At 46.7% G+C, this 16,425-nt stretch overlaps 2 protein-coding genes across 9 annotated transcripts in view; one reads left to right on the top strand and one right to left on the bottom strand.

Annotated features, from left to right (window-relative positions):
* Nucleotides 1–6,127, bottom strand: part of Ptpn21 (protein tyrosine phosphatase, non-receptor type 21) — a 65,027-nt gene extending 58,900 nt beyond the window's left edge. Inside the window, exons 1-2 of one of the 2 annotated variants that reach the window (NM_133545.2) lie at nucleotides 6,033–6,127; nucleotides 2,066–2,414 (exon numbers count right to left, since the gene is read on the bottom strand). In NM_133545.2, the coding sequence (NP_598229.2) occupies nucleotides 2,066–2,245 (180 nt within the window). In that variant the 5' untranslated portion in view covers nucleotides 2,246–2,414; nucleotides 6,033–6,127. Of the gene's footprint in view, nucleotides 1–2,065; nucleotides 2,415–3,047; nucleotides 3,291–6,032 lie in introns of those variants that run through there. The other variant, XM_017594023.3, reaches the window with a different exon arrangement.
* Nucleotides 6,128–14,437: 8,310 nt separating this feature from the next.
* Zc3h14 (zinc finger CCCH type containing 14) overlaps nucleotides 14,438–16,425 on the top strand; it is a 37,656-nt gene continuing 35,668 nt past the window's right edge. For 2 of the 7 annotated variants that reach the window (XM_008764739.4, XM_039111771.2), the window contains exons 1-2: nucleotides 14,438–14,634; nucleotides 14,916–14,958. In XM_008764739.4, the coding sequence (XP_008762961.1) occupies nucleotides 14,599–14,634; nucleotides 14,916–14,958 (79 nt within the window). In that variant the 5' untranslated portion in view covers nucleotides 14,438–14,598. 7 annotated transcript variants of the gene reach the window in all.

Consider the following 16,425-nt stretch of genomic DNA (forward strand, 5'->3'; position numbering starts at 1 on the left):
TCTCTGAACCGCTGAGCCACATCTCCAGCCCTGAGTTTCTTGACTAACAGAGGGGGAAAAAAGGAAGAAAGAAACAATGCTGGCCAGCAGTTCTTCTTGAGTTTAACCTTATGCTCTGGTTACAAAAATAAAGGCAGCGGTAGTCCTTAAGGAGCTGATTCTCTGGGGCTGTAGGGCGCACCTGGTGTAACTGGATAAAATTTGTGGGGAAACAAAAAAGCAAAATGGGGGTTTGGGGAACTAAAGAAGTGCACATGAGGGCAATCATGGGGGTCCAGTGACCCAGCTTGTTTTTCTTTTGGTTCGGTTTGTTTTTTCTCCAATCCATTAGATCTCCTCCAAGGCTCTCTCCTCTGCTGTTCAACTTCCTCCAATTCTCCTGGGAGAGCCTTACCTCCCTCCTGGCTATGCCTCCCGGCTAGACTGAGATCCCCAGGCCTCGTTCCTTCAGCAGAAATCTCCTGCCAGGCCCTCCGAAAAGCATACCTACCTACCTCTCCGTTCAGCGTCTCCGGTTAGACCAAGTAGTACCAACCGGCACCTCAAACCCAGTATTTAGTTCCCAAGCTGAACCCAGCTCTGTCATCTTTCCTCTCTTAATTACAGTCCCCAAAATCTACTGATAACCTGAGTACCAACCCCAGCTCCGGGCTAACTCCTCCCAGCAGCTGCTTCTTTGGTCCTAAATATCCCCAGCTTCCACCCCACTTCTCTCCACCAGCAAATGCAGGTGGCTACTTTCTGCCCCTGAACCACTTTTTAATCATCCTTGGGAGGACTGGCTGAGGCAAAAAAAAAAAAAAAAACTTTGGTTTTAAAAGTCTATCTTATATTTAGATCATCAAGGTAGGTCTAAATCTTTTAAAAGACAACAAAATGCCTTTGTTACTTTTATTCAAACAGTGATTCGAAGCCTGATAAGACCCTAGCTCTAGCCCTGATGTCACAGATCAGATAGCGTTTTTGCCTAAGGAGCTTTACCTCTGCTGTTCCTCCCTCCCTACTCCTATTAGAGAAAGCATCATACCTGCCTTCCAGCTGGTCTCAACACTGGGATAAGCTACTGGTGGTTACATCTGAATACCTATGGCTGGCACTTACAGGTTTCCAATACTAAATAATCAACTGATTTTTTTTTCCTACAGCAAAGTTTATCTACTCCTGACATTTTATGAAGTGCAATATTTATGTGTGATTCCCAGCTGGCAACATAAAATGAGTCATTTAAGACCTGGTTTCAAGGAGCCAAACATGGGGAGGGTCCCACATTTAGAAATCTTTTAACAGGCCTTACAAAAGATTTTAAATTTAGGACTTCCCGGGGATATTTAAGGACTCCACAACTTTCTACTCAGTAACTGAGGATTTCCCAGGGCACAAGTTCCTATGATTACTGTGATAGATGAGAATTGGTGATTATGGGGGCTGGGGATTTAGCTCAGTGGTAGAGCGCTTACCTAGGAAGCGCAAGGCCCTGGGTTCGGTCCCCAGCTCCGAAAAAAAAAGAATTGGTGATTATGGTGAAACGTGTGAGAAGAGGCACCACTGTTAATCACAGTTCTGATGGAGAAACTGGGGCTCAGACCTCTCCAAGTAACGTGCCTAAGGCTATAGAACTAGTTGGTGAGAAAAGCAATTTTCAACCTTCAGGCAGTATGACTCTTGGCCCACGGAAAATAGAAAATGTTGTAAGGATGAATAAATACATACATGCATGCATGAAGACTGATCTGAACGACCAGAAATTGGGATTTAATAATTGAGAACTTGGATAACGCAAAATACATGCACATTTTATTCTCCACAGCCTTTATGAGAGACATAAGGTACAAACGCGTTCAAAAGCTACACTGTAAATTCTTTTAGGAGCATCCCCATGGGGTAATAATACTTTTGCTCTGATCTCTTCCTTCCTCACTGGGAGGTGGGCTTTCAGGCTCATCATCCTGCAGTCACGGACAGGAAGTACATGCTTCTGGTGTCTGGTTGACTAGAATACACAGCCACCATGAGGTAAGGAGTGAAGACAAGCCAGAAAAACCTGCAGCCTCCCTTTGCAGCTTACCTCTCTCAGCTCCAGGCGTTGGGCCACAGCTTCTAGGCTCTCCTGGCCAGTGCTCTCCACGGACAGAGTGAACTCCACAAACTCATTATTGAGCAGCTGGATCCGTGCAACCAGGCAGCTCTTGCTGGACACAGTGTAGCGCCGGGTGCGTTTCAATTTCAACCCAAATGGCAGTGGCATCTTCTCCCTTCAACAGTGGAAGGGCCAGGAAGGACCAATCCAGCAGTTATAGTGCCAAGCAAAAGCGACCCTCCAGTCAAAACAAACTCTAGTCATCCAACAGCCGCTGCTGCCATTAAAAAGCAACCGAGTCTCCAACGACCAAGCGATGGGAGCATCCACGCCAGCGCTGAGGAAAGACGAAAGTAAAAATAGGTGGAACTGAGTATAAAGAGTAACTTTTGCCTCTCCGCTGGAATAAGAAGGCTCTAACAAGAGCAGGGAGGTGGCAGGAAAGTCTATCACGAGGGCTGGGGGTGGGGCAGAGGGTCAGACCCCACCCCTTATTCTACCTCGCCTCTAGTGATAGCAGCCCTGGCTTGTTAGAATTAAATGAGATAATGCCCAGCACGTCTATTAACTAACTACAAAGCATTACTGCTCATCTTGCTAGTTTGGAGATATGGTTTTCTTTTCACAGACAATTCTTTTTGAGTTTCCTAGTATTCTGGTGTCTTCACTTACTGTTAAGTGCACAAGAAAACTAGTCCTTTAAGCAAATTAACTCTGAACTCCAAGTAGGGAGAATAATCCCCTCTGCCTAACATATGGCAACTGTGAGGCTCAACGGGGATAAAGTGCTTAACAAGCATTTCTAAAGTCCCTTATGGTTCATTATTAACATCAGTACAAAGATTTGTGTATAAACAAGTTATAAGCACCCTACTGATACTAGTTCTCGAACCATATAATACCAGTTCTAAAAAGCGTGCTTGAACTCCTCTCCTGAGCAGGGACACCTAAGGAAGCTGTGGGCGCTCACCTATAGAAAAGGGCCAAGCCTTAAACATCATCCTGGTTAAAGAGGACAGGCAAGGCTGGGCAAGCCCATGAAGCCAAGGGCAGCAGGGGGCCGCTGCTCGCAAGTCCTTTCCCCTGGGAGAAAAGCACAAGCGGAGTTGCCTAGCCAACAGGGAATGTCAGAGGCCCCGGAACCCTCCGCCTGCTGCCGCGTTTCCGGGCGGACGTGCTCCGAAAGGACCTGCCCCCACTGTGATCCGATGAGGGAGGACTTAAAGGGCCGGCGTTGGTCCTACAGGCAGGGAGAGATTGGGCGCGCATTTTGAGGCCGTATCCACATAACAGCACCCCCCCCCCAAAACACACTACTTTTTTTGTTGTTGTTGTTCTTTTTTTCGGAGCTGGGGACCGAACCCAGGGCCTTGCGCTTCCTAGGCAAGCGCTCTACCACTGAGCTAAATCCCCAACCCCAACACACTACTTTTTAACCATGCTTGTTGATAGTAACTTCTGCGGTGAATGAACTGGGGACGAACAACAACTCGGGATGTATGTCAACTAAAAATATTTTCCCCTTAACAATTTGACAAAAATCTCAGCTATTTCCATCCCTCACATTGCCACCATTCTCACCTCTGCCCCTTCCTCCGTGGATAAATCTTTAGCTGGGCTGGATCCTAGCCGATTACCTATTTGGGTGCGAGACTGCGTGATGGGACAATCCGTCCCTAAGCCTCACAGGACAAACCGAACGCAGGCCTCAACCGAAACAGCTTTCTTGGTTTCACACTAATAAGGACCTAACTATTTTGTATCTCCCTGGCTTTCTCTATCAGTCCCAGTATTCCTTTCTGTCCTGCTCACAGTCTGAGACTCAACCACAGAGGTCATGGGCACCCGGCTTGTGGAATGGCTGAGCTAGAAAATGAGGTTTAGTTATGACCCTAGACTGCCAAACTTAACGTCTTGGGATTCCATTCCACAAATGTACTCTGCCTCTCTGAGCACAAGGCTGTAATGAGCATCTTAGGAAATCTAAGACGAACCCTAAGCCGTCTCTGTCGTTAAGGAGATTGCAGGCATCTATAATTATATTCAGAGCTGTATCACTAATAGGGACATGGTCAAGGTTCCTAAAATTTTTGTTTTGCTTTTTTGGAGCTCTCTAGTGAGAGCTCCCCCTCTCTTTCCAGAAAGACAAGTTTAAAAAACTCGGGGATGAAGAAGGCCAGGGCGAGCAAAAGGGGAAGCCTATAGCACTATGTTAGTAATTGCTGGATGCCTTACTTGGTTAAAAGCCCTATTCCATAGAAGGAATTGGAGGTGTGGGGATGGGGTGGGAGTGTACTATAATAAAATAGAGTCTGTCGCAATATTTTTCAATATTCTTTGCTGTTTCTAGAGTATAAACAATGGAGCAAAACTGAAAAAAAAATCAAGAAAATGAAAATACTTTTAAAAACTTCAACAAGCTTTTAACCATAAGATACACTAATAGTGCTTCCCTAGACCTAAACAACAACGAAAGTGTAGAATACCAAGTATTGTCTCATAAGCCTGTAGGTTTCAGACTTCAAACCGTGGCAACTGAAACAGCAAGGTATATTTAAAAAGTTCTGCATGTCCAAAGGGAAGACATCTGATTTATATACTGTCAAATGTGTTAATTTCTTCACTATAAAGATGGAATTATGCCTTCAACACAGTATACTATACTATATAACTTAATTATTAACCTAAGTTCTGATTAGGCAAACTCAAAATTCCAGTTGTTGCTGAGATTTGGAATGTTTTACAGCATTGGGGAGGAGGAAAAACCAATGTTTTCTCTTTTTTATTTTGGCAACTGTTATAATTTGATTGTTATATTTGCATGCATTTTTCTCCTAAGAATGTCTGGTTTCTTGATTATTCGTATAAAGCCGACTGTGGCAATGCTTGATTAATATATATCTCAATGATGCCATAAATTATGTTTGCATATTACAGCCAAGAGGTAGAAATTTAAAATACTCTGGCGAGGATAGATTTAGGTGCCAACAAGTAAATGAAATGGAGTATTAAGAGCCTTTAAAAAGAAAAAAAGGGAACAATTTCTCTACAAAACCGTTCCATTATAGAATAAGGAAAGATACATATTAAATTCTGCTTCACAAGTTTACAAAAGGTGGTCTGCACTGTTATCGAGTCCATTTTTCTTAGCCATATTCCCTTCCAAAGATTTCCAACGTTTACCTTAACGCTGAGTCTCACCAGATACCACACTCAAGTCACTCACCACTTGTTCATGGAACACCGCACTATTCCTTTAACACTAAATAATCAATAAAAACAAAGTGTCTGACATTTTTAGAACGTCTATATCTTAGTGCCTTAAATCAATCCTATGTCTCTCGCAGAACATTTGTACATTGATAATCTATAATTAAATGGCCTACAAACAAAACAACTATTTTCAGTGTTAAACTGTTGTCTTGCTCAAAACTAAAAAAGAAAGAAAAAGGAAAACATCGGCTAGTAACTATTACACATACTGCAGTGGTACACTGGAGCTCATAAAGATTCAGAACGTGTTTTCTAACATTCTCTATTATCGTAAGGCTTTCTTGGCCGCGGGGGCTGGGGATAGGACAAGCATGCTCAGAGCAGCCAATCTAAACAGGGTTTGCAGAAATCACAAGTTGGAATTTGCAGATCCAAGAATTCTTCCTCCAGGAGTAAAGACGCCCTGCTCCAAAACCGAAACAAGGAGTTGCCAAACAGATCTTCGGTTTTTGTCCCTTGTTGCCAAAGTTATACAGCAACCTTCATACTCCACATATTCCGAGAGGCACAAATATGCCCAAGATTTCAAACCATGATCCAGAATTAAGCCGCAGCCATCCGCGGAGGAGTCCGGAATAGAAGTTCCAGACTCTTTTTAGAAATGACTAGGAGATCAGAGCAAGCCTGGCAAGGGAAGACTTTGCTCTTTGTTACGCCCCTGCTCCAGTCCCCCGCGCCTCACCTGCTCGGGCTCCCGCCTGGTCGGGGCCGCGCTCCGGCTCTGCGTCCCGCCTCCCTGGGTTCCGCGCGGCCGCCGCGGCCGCTAGCGCTCGCCCGCTCGTGTCCCGGACCCGCGCGCCGACCGCACGCTTTGCCCACACCAGCCGGGCGGCGACAGCACTCGCTGGGGGAGCTCGGGGGCCGGGGCCGGAGCTGCGGGGCCCGCGTCCCTCCCCTTGGGCCGGGCGCGCGGATCCGGGGAGGCGGCGGCGCGTGACCTCAGAGAGTTGGAATGCGGGCGGCAGGGCGCGGGGGAGGCCGGACAGCTGCGGCCGGCCGCCGGGGAGGGGGCGCGCCGCTGCTGTTTTTAACCGTGTGACCAGTTATTTTAAGTTTCCAAATAAAGCAGAGCTTTGAAGAAAAGAAAAAAAAATGAGGTGAAGGGGAGGTTATTTTGAGTCCAGGTAGAAAGGGTCGGTTGCATTATTAGGTGGTGGTCTGTCAAGTAACTGGGTTACTGGAGTACTCTTGTACACTGCTGGAGATCATTCAAAACTTTCTGCACCCCACCCCACCCCCTTCCAGTGCCTGCTCCTCTGTAGGAACTCTAAACTTAAAGAGAGGTGGGAAGCTGACCCAAATGGGGAGTGGGCTGGAGGTGCTGCTCCCCAGAATCCACTCTATAGGGATCTAGATCTCCCCTAAATGTCTGATAGCTCAGCTTTACCTTGGGGAACCACCCGGAAGGACTACTGCCAAGAGGTAACCATGCAAGTAGCGCTGAGAGAACTGAGGAGCTGCCCCACCAGGACTCCAGAGGATTAAGACCTCCTCGGGAACATGGTCCCCCAAGGAGAGCTGTAAGCATACTCAGTGCAGAATAGAGCTATTGAGGATGGAGGCTCTGGAGTCAGATTGTTGAGATTCAAACCCCAGCTCCAACTCTTACTGGCACATTCCTAGCCTCTGTGTGCTTGGGTCCTCTCCTATAAGCTGGGAATGAGGATCACTATCCAGTAAACGTGAGTAAAATATATGTGAAGCGTTTCCTCCATTCTAGGCCTCGATGCTGATGCTTATTATACGGTATTTTTGTTAACCCTCATCGTGGGCACCTGGCTTCATCTCCTCAGGGTTCTTTCCCTTTGTGCTACTCCCATGGTTACCTCTCCCTCGGGTTTGTCAGTCCTTCCCAGTGATTGCCCAAGGTGAAATTCAGCTACCAGACCTCTATGGGTGGTCTAGAATGCCTCCTTGGCCACTGTCACTGCTCTCTTCTCTCCAGCATGCCCTCTGCCCCCATCAAAGAGGGGACAGCCAGGGCATCCAGACCCCTTCCCATTGATGTCAGCCCTCCATGTCTCTCCGACTCAATCCAGAGCTCTACTTCCAAGACAGAAAAAGTTCTAGCCACCCTGTGGCTGCCGCTCTTGGCAGGAATATTATAAATTGTTTCGTGGAGGCTTCATTTATACCTCTTAGAATTCCGAGGGCAGTACTGGGCAGACAGTAGGCACTAAATAAAAACGTGTTAATTGAATTGGGAAGAAAATGAAAGAATTTTAAAAATAGAAAATGATCATAAAACCCAAGTGGTGCTTTAGACAACCGAGTTGAACTTCTTCACAGTCCACAGATGTCATTTACCAACCATGCACTTAAGCTCTATTTTCCCTCATTCATGTTAATTTGGCAGAAACATCCCCATAGCATGGCATGAGGACAAATGATTAGGTATGAGTTATTTCTGAATACTTCCTACAAAAGGGGGCGAGGTGACTTATATGGTTTAACCCCAACATTTACAACAAGATTGTTAAGTGAAAGTCTCCCCCTGCCCTGCCTGTTAAACACTCAGCTTTTCTGGAGGTAGTTACTTGGTTCCTATGTATCCTTACAGACTATTATACACACACACACACACACACACACACACACACACACACACACACGCCTACATCTTATTGCCCAGAAAGTGGTGCATCACACACACTTCTATGATTGAAAGTAATTCTTACTGAATTATACAGTTAGAAAGAGGACTAGAGAGATGACTCAGCAGGTAAGAACAAGGGCTCTTCTTTCAGAGGACCTGTGTTCAGTTCCTAGCTCCCATTTTAGGTGGCTCACAACCACCTGTGATGCCAGCTGCAACACCTCTAGCCTCTCCCTAGCCCTGCACTTTGTGCGCACATACCCTCCTCTCCCGTGCACACATATACACAGAGTTAAAAATAAGTCTTCAACAGAACTGTAGAAAGAAAGCTCTGACCTAAAATGACATTAGACGAAGCGACAAGCAGGAAGGACACGGGTTTGGGTGATCCACTGCTGAGTGTCTAGAGATTTGTTTTTATGCACGTTTGTCTATGTGTGGGCCGTGTGTGCACACAAGTGCAAATGTCTTTGGAGGCTGGAAAAAAAGACACTGGACTCCCTACAGCAGGCCCAGTGTGGGCACTGGGAATCCAGCATGGGTCCTTTGCAGAAAGCAGTGCACACTCTTTATGACAGCCATGCCTCCAGCTCCCCCTCCTCAAATAGTATTTTCATAGGAGTTAAGTTAATCTGCTTTGGTATCTTGGTGAACATCCTTCTCATCCTCCAGTATAAATTACCATTCACTGTAAAGATCCTGACTGTAGGAATTGCTTCACCTGTGCACTAGGCCTGAGACCTCCACAACTTTAGGAATGATGATTTTAAAGATCACTTCTCCTGGACCTCATAGAAATACTACAACAATGGTGTCTCACTCATAGTAAGAGTGACTGACATAAAAATAATCTCCAATACTTAAGGGTTCTTTGAAAACAATTTTTATCTATTGTTATTGGTGGTGGTCGGGAGCCATGTTGCATGTGTGGAGGTCAGAGGAGACAACTGTGTGGAGTTGGTTCTCTCCTTCTGCCTTTGCTTGGGTTCTGGAGACTGAATTCCGGTATCCAGACTTGCGTCACAAGAGGCAAATGCTTTTACTCCAAGGCCCCCAGCATAGAGACATTCTGATCCAAAGGCGGACATGCCATTTGATGGTCAGTACTGAAGAGAAACGTCTGTTCACTCTGTTTGTGTTAGAAGCCAGGTGTTGCATGGAGAAAGATAAAATGCATGCCCTGCCCTCTCGGGGGCTCGTCTGTGAACAATAGGTGAAGATATGATTTTAGGTAAGGAAGGAAATGTACACAAGGGTATAACCCTAATGGATTGATAGGGCCTGGTTAATCATTCTGAGAACCCTCTGTTTGAATCTGGAAAGACAAATATGAGGTCAGTACGAGGAAAAGAAAAGCATTCCAGGCTGGAAAACCCCACCACCTCTAGCCCCCTCCTTCCACACAGAGTAGTAACACACACACACACACACACACACACACACACACACACACACACAGTGGACATAAACATAAAAGCCTACTGAGGGCACAGGGGTACCATTGTTAAGAGAACGTAAGGCTCTGTAGAGCCAGGGCTGGCGCTTGGGCCCTGCTAACTTCATGACCAGTGTTCTTTTTCAGTTCTCTCCTCTATTTGGAAGGCAGCCAGGAACCCTCTTAGTTGGCACTGTAGTTCATTGTGATCTGGCTTTCATACTGTCCCTTCGGAGAAAAATATGCCATTTGTCATGAGGCGGTTTATTCTTTTGTAAGACTAATCCTTCAGCCCTTCAAGGATGTGGATTGTGAAGCTCCATGTCACAGAGAAGCTCCTTGAACAGCCTCCTCCAACCCCTAAGTGCCATTGGCTTAGTGGGGTACTCTATGGCTCTGACCCCTCTTCATCTGAGATCTGAGTGTGTTTGAGTTCTCAAACAGCCTGCACTTCCCTGTCCCATAATTACAAACCGGTTGTCTAAAAGAGAACCCCATCAACCCTGTCTTCAGTACTTTAAATAAATTCCTTCTTATGAATAAAAAGAAAGAAAGGCTCTTGCTATGTAGCCATGCTGGTCTTAAATTCATGATGCTTTTGCCCCAGCTTCCCAAGTGCTGGAGCTATAGGCATGTGCCACAGTGCCTGCGCGCCTCTCTCTCTCTCTCTCTCTCTCTCTCTCTCTCTCTCTCTCTCTCTCTCCCTCTCTCTCTCTCCTCTCTCTCTCTCTCTCTCTCTCTCTCTCTGTGTGTGTGTGTGTGTGTGTGTGCCAGAAGTGAGTGCTGATATCTTCTTCAATTGTTCTCAATCTTATTTCCGAGGCTGAGCCTCTCACTGGACCCAGTTTGCTCATGTGCCTGGACTAGCTGACCAGCAAGCCCTACGTATCCTACGTCCAATCTCCCAATTCTGGGATTACAGGCACAAAACACACCATGCCTGGCTTCTTCATGGGGGTGCTAGGGTTATTCAGGTCTTAATGTACAAACACCTTTCTGACTGAGCCATCTCTCCAGGCCTCTGGATATCTTTTTAATGAAAATGCTCTTGGCTCTTTTTCACACAGGATGTTTCCAATAGTAACTAAATTGTTGGATGCCGACCTGTTTAAGGTGCAATGATGGTAAAAACATGTTCCTGTTCTTGGCTGTGGAATGGTGGATAAAGGAATAGAAAAGAAAACTTACCCGGCTTTGGAACTGTGAGATGAGCATAGAGACTTGGTCCTGCTCATCTGTGCGCCCCGGCTCCAAACGCAGTGTCTCGCTCGGTGCAGGCATTTAATTTTTAATCAACAGGCATAATGCTGCTGCGAGCCAGGCACAGCTCGAAATGCCCTGCAAATATTAACTTACCTCCACCTTATAAGAAATTTTTGAATGGGGAAGCCTGTTATATCTGTGCCACAGATGAGGAAACCTAGGCATGAAGAAAAGAAGCTTCTTGCCTAAGGCCTCAGAGAGTGGCAGAGTCGCACTTGAACCCAGACATCCTGGCCCCAGGGTCCCCGTTCTCTGTCACCTGCTCCTCCCTTTCTCATCAATGTTTCACGACTCTAGGGCCTCGGAATTTACCCAAGAGAAATGCTTTTGCAAATCAAGCCTTTGATTTCTTTTAACCTACAAGTATTTGAGAAATGTTTATTATGAGACTACCATTCTGAAAGAACTTCCATAGAAATATAAAAGGTGCGTGGTACTCAGGCCATCATTTTGCTAGGGAGGACGAGCGCATACATTGATAGTCACAGTAGAAAACCTAAGATATCATATCCATTTCCTCATAGATACCAGAAGAACTGTCACAGGTCAAGGGGCCTACGGCAGCCGGATCCCGGGTAGCCCTGTGATTTCTACTCTTCTACAATCCCTGGGAGTGTAGATTACTTAATTAATGGATATGGTGAGGACAAGGGATTATGGAGATATAAAAAAGGTCCTAACTCGGTTAAGCCCAACTGAATGAGACGTAAATCCTTAACAGAGGAACCAGGGTGTGTTTGGGGGTGGGGGTGGAGGCGGGGGAAGCACATCTTTATAAATTAAGAGGGCAGCCATATTGATGAGGCTCTTGGCATGGAACAAGAGCACAGCTTCTAGTCTGTAGCTGGCAAAAAAGATGGAGCCTTTGCTCCTAAGGGTCCCATGAAATCATTTCCTGCTAATGAGCCTGGAATGAAATTCTTCCTTAGTCAAGTTCCAGATGAAAATTCAGCCTGTCTGCCACCTCCGCGGAAGACTGCTGAGACTCTGAGCTTAAGACCCAAGGAAGCTGTGCTTGCATTGCTAGATGGATTGATAGAAAGTGCAGGAAAAGACATATGTGTGTCCTAAATTGCTACCTGTGGCCTCTGGTTATGCAGCAGGAGCTGGCTAGTAGAAACTAGTTCTTAAGAAGCTAGGCATAATCCACCCCTTCCTTGTCAGTTGGGACAGGGTGGCAGATGGGAAAGCTGGCCCTGGGACTATGAGAGTGGGACCACTGGCCCTGTCCCTCACCAGCTGAAACACTCAGGAGAGCTGGCCCTGGATGTGGGTGTTGTTGGTCAGCACAGCGTGAGATCAGATACCTCTCAGGCCCAGATCCAGAGCTTTGAATTGGCCTACTCCAAAACCTACCCCATCAATGAACTGCTGGAGGGTATGAAGGAACTAGTCCTACAGACCCAAAACTAGAGTCTCCATGACACAAGGCAACAACAGGATAGCTGAGAGGAGTCCGGGTGAGGTCCCAATACTGAGAGAGTAGCAGAAGCCAGAGGCCTTGTACTAAACCAATGAGTTATTCCAATGAACATTTACAAGCAAATAAATGGAATACAATGGGACACAATACAGCTTCTAAATGAGATTTTTTCCCCCTCTGGGGGGAGGTTGCAAGGGTGGAGGGCAGGTATGAGGGGATGGGGAGATGGGGTATATGATGTGAAATTCACAAGAACCAATAAAGATTTTTTTTTTAAAGAAGAATATGGGCATAGTTGGTGCATGTCTGAAATCCCAGCACCTCGGAGGCTGAGGCAGACAGAACAGGAATCTGAGTACAAACATTGTGGCCCTGCCACAAAGCTAACACTGAAATCAAAACCAAAACATACCTCCAAACCACTCAGAGACTTGGAGGAATGTGGGGAGAATGGAAACTTTTCTGGATGTCTCTTCTAGAAAAGGATTCTTCCATGTTTCTCATGGTTAGGAACAGGGAGAATTAAAGAAATCTAGTGTAGAAATAAATCTGAGTTGCAGGCAATAAAGATGAATTTACACTGAAAATGCTGGATTCAGGAGAAAATGAAGCAGACACAGTTATCTAAATTTTGGGAGTGGGTTTCAGGGAGAACATGTTAGAGATGGGAGTGTCAGTCATTGTTAGCATGGAGATGATAGCATGAGGTAAGTGAGGGGTTGACCTCTTGTCTCTATTGTGTGTCAAGTATGCTAAAGAACTTTCAAATCTGTTAAAGTCACTTCAATCGACAAATTCTTTCAATTTGCATTGTGAGCATGCCTTCCGATGTTCATTTTCTTATAAGCCAGCAATGTTAGGGTTTGAACAATTTGAACAACTATTAGCAGTCATTGAACTCTCCCTTGCTGCTCTGGATGCCTTAAATGAAGGAGTCTAACAAACAGCCAGACTGCTCCTAGATCAGCACCGACAGTCCACAGACACCTTGAAACATTTACACGAAGCCTGCAGTCCGGACGGATCGTCCCAGCTCCTGAAGGCTCGGCTCCAACAAGGGGCTGTTGGGAAGATTCTGTACCTGATAGTTTGTGATCTCGAGCCTTGAAGAACTTCAAACAAACCTGCAATTATTTCTTCCTAGGCCAGAGGGCAGGCTCCTCTCCTTGTGGTCTAGCAGAGAGATAGCTGTAATTGGTGCTAAGAGGCAAAGCTGTGATTAGTCCAACATATGGCTGGGCTTGGCCAAAACAAATAGCTGTGATTAATCCAAACATCCCATTGTGAGTCTGCTTATACAGACTGTTCAGGCCTGGGGGACACTCTCAGGAGCAGCTTTCCCTGTGGTTACAACAGTGGGCTTAACAAGAGGCTTCTCTCAAGCTCTCTTTTCTGACCCACTTTCAGCCCTGTGGGCCCAAAGAGAGGCAACAGATAGAAGAGGGAGGGAGCTGTTTAAGAGTGGCCAGGGTAAGGTAAGAAGCTGAGAGGGGCAAGGAGAGGCTCAGAGCTGAGAGTAGAAAGCAATGAAGTGCCAGAGAAGAGAACCTGCAGGTCCTGGTCACAGGGCCAAGTGTGCCAGGCACCTGGCTGAGAGCTGTATAATCGGCTGCCACTATGGACGGAGAAATCCCAATACCTAGGACCCGTAGGAAGCTGCAATCCCAGATGAGACTGAGAGCTGCAACCCCAACTTCTAGGCCCAAGGAGCTCTAATACATTCAGGGCTGGGACCCAGTATCCGAGGCCCGCAAACCGACTCTAACGCTAGAGGGCCCCACTTCCCACTCACACTGGCAACATTACAGAGTGTTGTAACACTAGAGGGTGGTAGTGCCACTCTTGTTACCTGCAACTGGCAGCCCTCAGGAGGCAGAGGCAGGCTGATCACTGGGTTCAAGGCCAGCATGGCTTTAAGAACAAGTTTCAGGCCAGGGCTACACTGAGAAACCCTGTCTCAAAAAACAAAACAAAAAAAATCCCTCTAGGATTAAAGTAAGGTCATGATGCATGGGTTCTGAATATTGCCCCCCCCTCACCAAGTGTAATAATAGTTTTTTTCTAGAAAATAATCTTTTTACTGTCATTTGACAATATATATCAATCCCATAATGATACTTGAGGTTAGACTTGAACTCAGATCAAGGCTATACATTACTTCATCCTGATTACCTGTGGAATAAAATTTGCAAATGAGAAACCATGAAAGGGAAGAAGAATGGCTCCCCAGGCCTAGAAAGAGCAAGGTGAAACCAGGTAACCTGTAGGCCATTGTCCTCTGCGCGACCAGCAGTGGTCGCCAGAGCACAGGTTCCGGACCCCGCCCCCTGCCCGGGACTGCGCGCGCATGCGTGTGCACACACGCATGCGCGTTGGCTCCCACTTGCACGGGGGCGCCAGCAGGGGCGGGGACGCGCACGGCGGAGGCGGAGCGGCGGCCTAGGGGGGCAGGCTGCAGGGTGGCAGCCCGCGGCGGGTTCCAGGTAACCGAGGCGCCGCGCAGTGTTGACCTGGCCGCCCGCCGCCGAGCCATGGAAATCGGCACCGAGATCAGCCGCAAGATCCGGGTGAGGCCCGCGTTGGCGGGCGCTGGGCATGGCGGGCAGGCGGTTGCCAGGAGTAACGGGGCGGGTGGGCCCGGCCTGCCGCGTCTTCTCCTCGCGGGCCGCCTCTGACTGAGCGCAGGCGCGGCGGTCGGCTCCCGGGACGGCGGCGGGTCCTTGAGAGCCACAGGGGCGGCGGCTGTAGAAAGCACGGCGCGCGGGGAACGGGAGGCGGGCATCCCCTCCCCCTCCTCCCGGGGGCGCGGAGCTGCCCTCTCACTGTCGCGGTTTTCTCTCTCCCTCAGAGTGCCATTAAGGGGAAATTACAAGAATTAGGAGCTTACGTGGGTAAGTTGATTCTCGTCATTCGCCTCAATATAATGTAGGGCTTGTAGCTGACTTGTGTCTGAGTGACTCTGCCCAAAGCCCTTTGGGTGGTCTACCTTGAAATCCCTGGTTTCCTCTACTGTCGTTTCATTGAACCATCTATAGCAGCATCCCCGAGTTCCCTTCCCCCATCTCCCGTCTAAGACGTTATTCTGAAATAGTCTAGCCTTTCCCCCCTTCTGAAGCTGTCTGGTTTTTTTTGTTGTTGGTGGTGGTGGTGGGTTTTTTTGACCCATGTTTGTCCGAATCTTGTACTGTTTTTCCTGTTGTTACTTTCGTCATGACCTTTGAGATCTTTTCTCTCTCTCATTTTGGATATGAACGTTAGTTGCTTCTGGCATTTGCTACAGAGCTGGTTCAGTAAGTTTTATGTTTTATGGGTTTGTTTTTTTTTTAATGTTCTTCCTACTCGAACCTGACAGTGGTGATTTCATTTGCCCCTCTCCCCCAGGCCTCCCAGAATGAGTGTGTTAACTCTGGGTTAGGCAGTGTTTAGCTGTTACACATATAAAGTAAAAATCGCCATTAAAATGTAAATGATGATATCCCAGTTGTACAAATAGAAACAAAGGCTTTGAGTAGTTGAATAGGGTTGGGGGTAGAGGCCTGTCTGACTCCACTCATGGTGGCTTGAGGTGTAAATTATGGGTACCTTAAGGTAGTAATTCAGGCCTGAGACCCTTACTGACTTCTGGAGTCAAATTTGTTTTCATAATAGTTAGATAATTCGACATGATACTATGTTTACACTTGGATTGTATGAAGTGAACTTAAAAGGTCACACCAGAGTTTACTAGAACTCTTGGTCAAATTGTAGTTAGTTTTTTTTTTTTTAAAGTCAGTTCCATCTACAGTGTTATCAGTGAGACAGATAAAATAATGTTTTTAAAACTGGCTTCTCAGCTGTGAGGCCATGCCTTTAGTCCCAGAATTCTGGAGGCAGAGGCAGGAGTGTCTCTGTGAGTTCAAGGCCAGCTTACAGTCTACAGAGTAAAGCAGTTTACACACACACACACACACACACACACACACACTGAGCTGATACCATTGTTTTAAGAAAAGGCATTAGTGATTGCCAAGTAAGGTAGCTGCTATGAAGTGTCAATCTGTCACAGACTATTGTCATTTGGGACAAAGGGACCTCAGTTGAATAAATGCCACTGCAAGATTGGTCTGTGGGATTGATTGACATGGGAGGGTCCAGTTTACTCTGCCTGGTATCCTGGTTTGGTGTTGCTGGGTGCTTTAGGAAAGCAGGAAAAGTAGGCCAGTGAGCAGCACTTCTCCATGGTCTCTGCATCCCTTCCTGCCTCCAGGTTCCTGCCTCGTGTTCCTGACCTAATCTCCCTAGATGATGGACCATATGCTATAAGATGAAATAAACCTTTTGGTCACAGTGTTTTATCACAGTAGTAGAAAACTTTTTAC

This window comes from Rattus norvegicus, chromosome 6 (genome assembly GCF_036323735.1).
Source record: "Rattus norvegicus strain BN/NHsdMcwi chromosome 6, GRCr8, whole genome shotgun sequence".
NCBI classification, from domain to species: domain Eukaryota; kingdom Metazoa; phylum Chordata; class Mammalia; order Rodentia; family Muridae; genus Rattus; species Rattus norvegicus.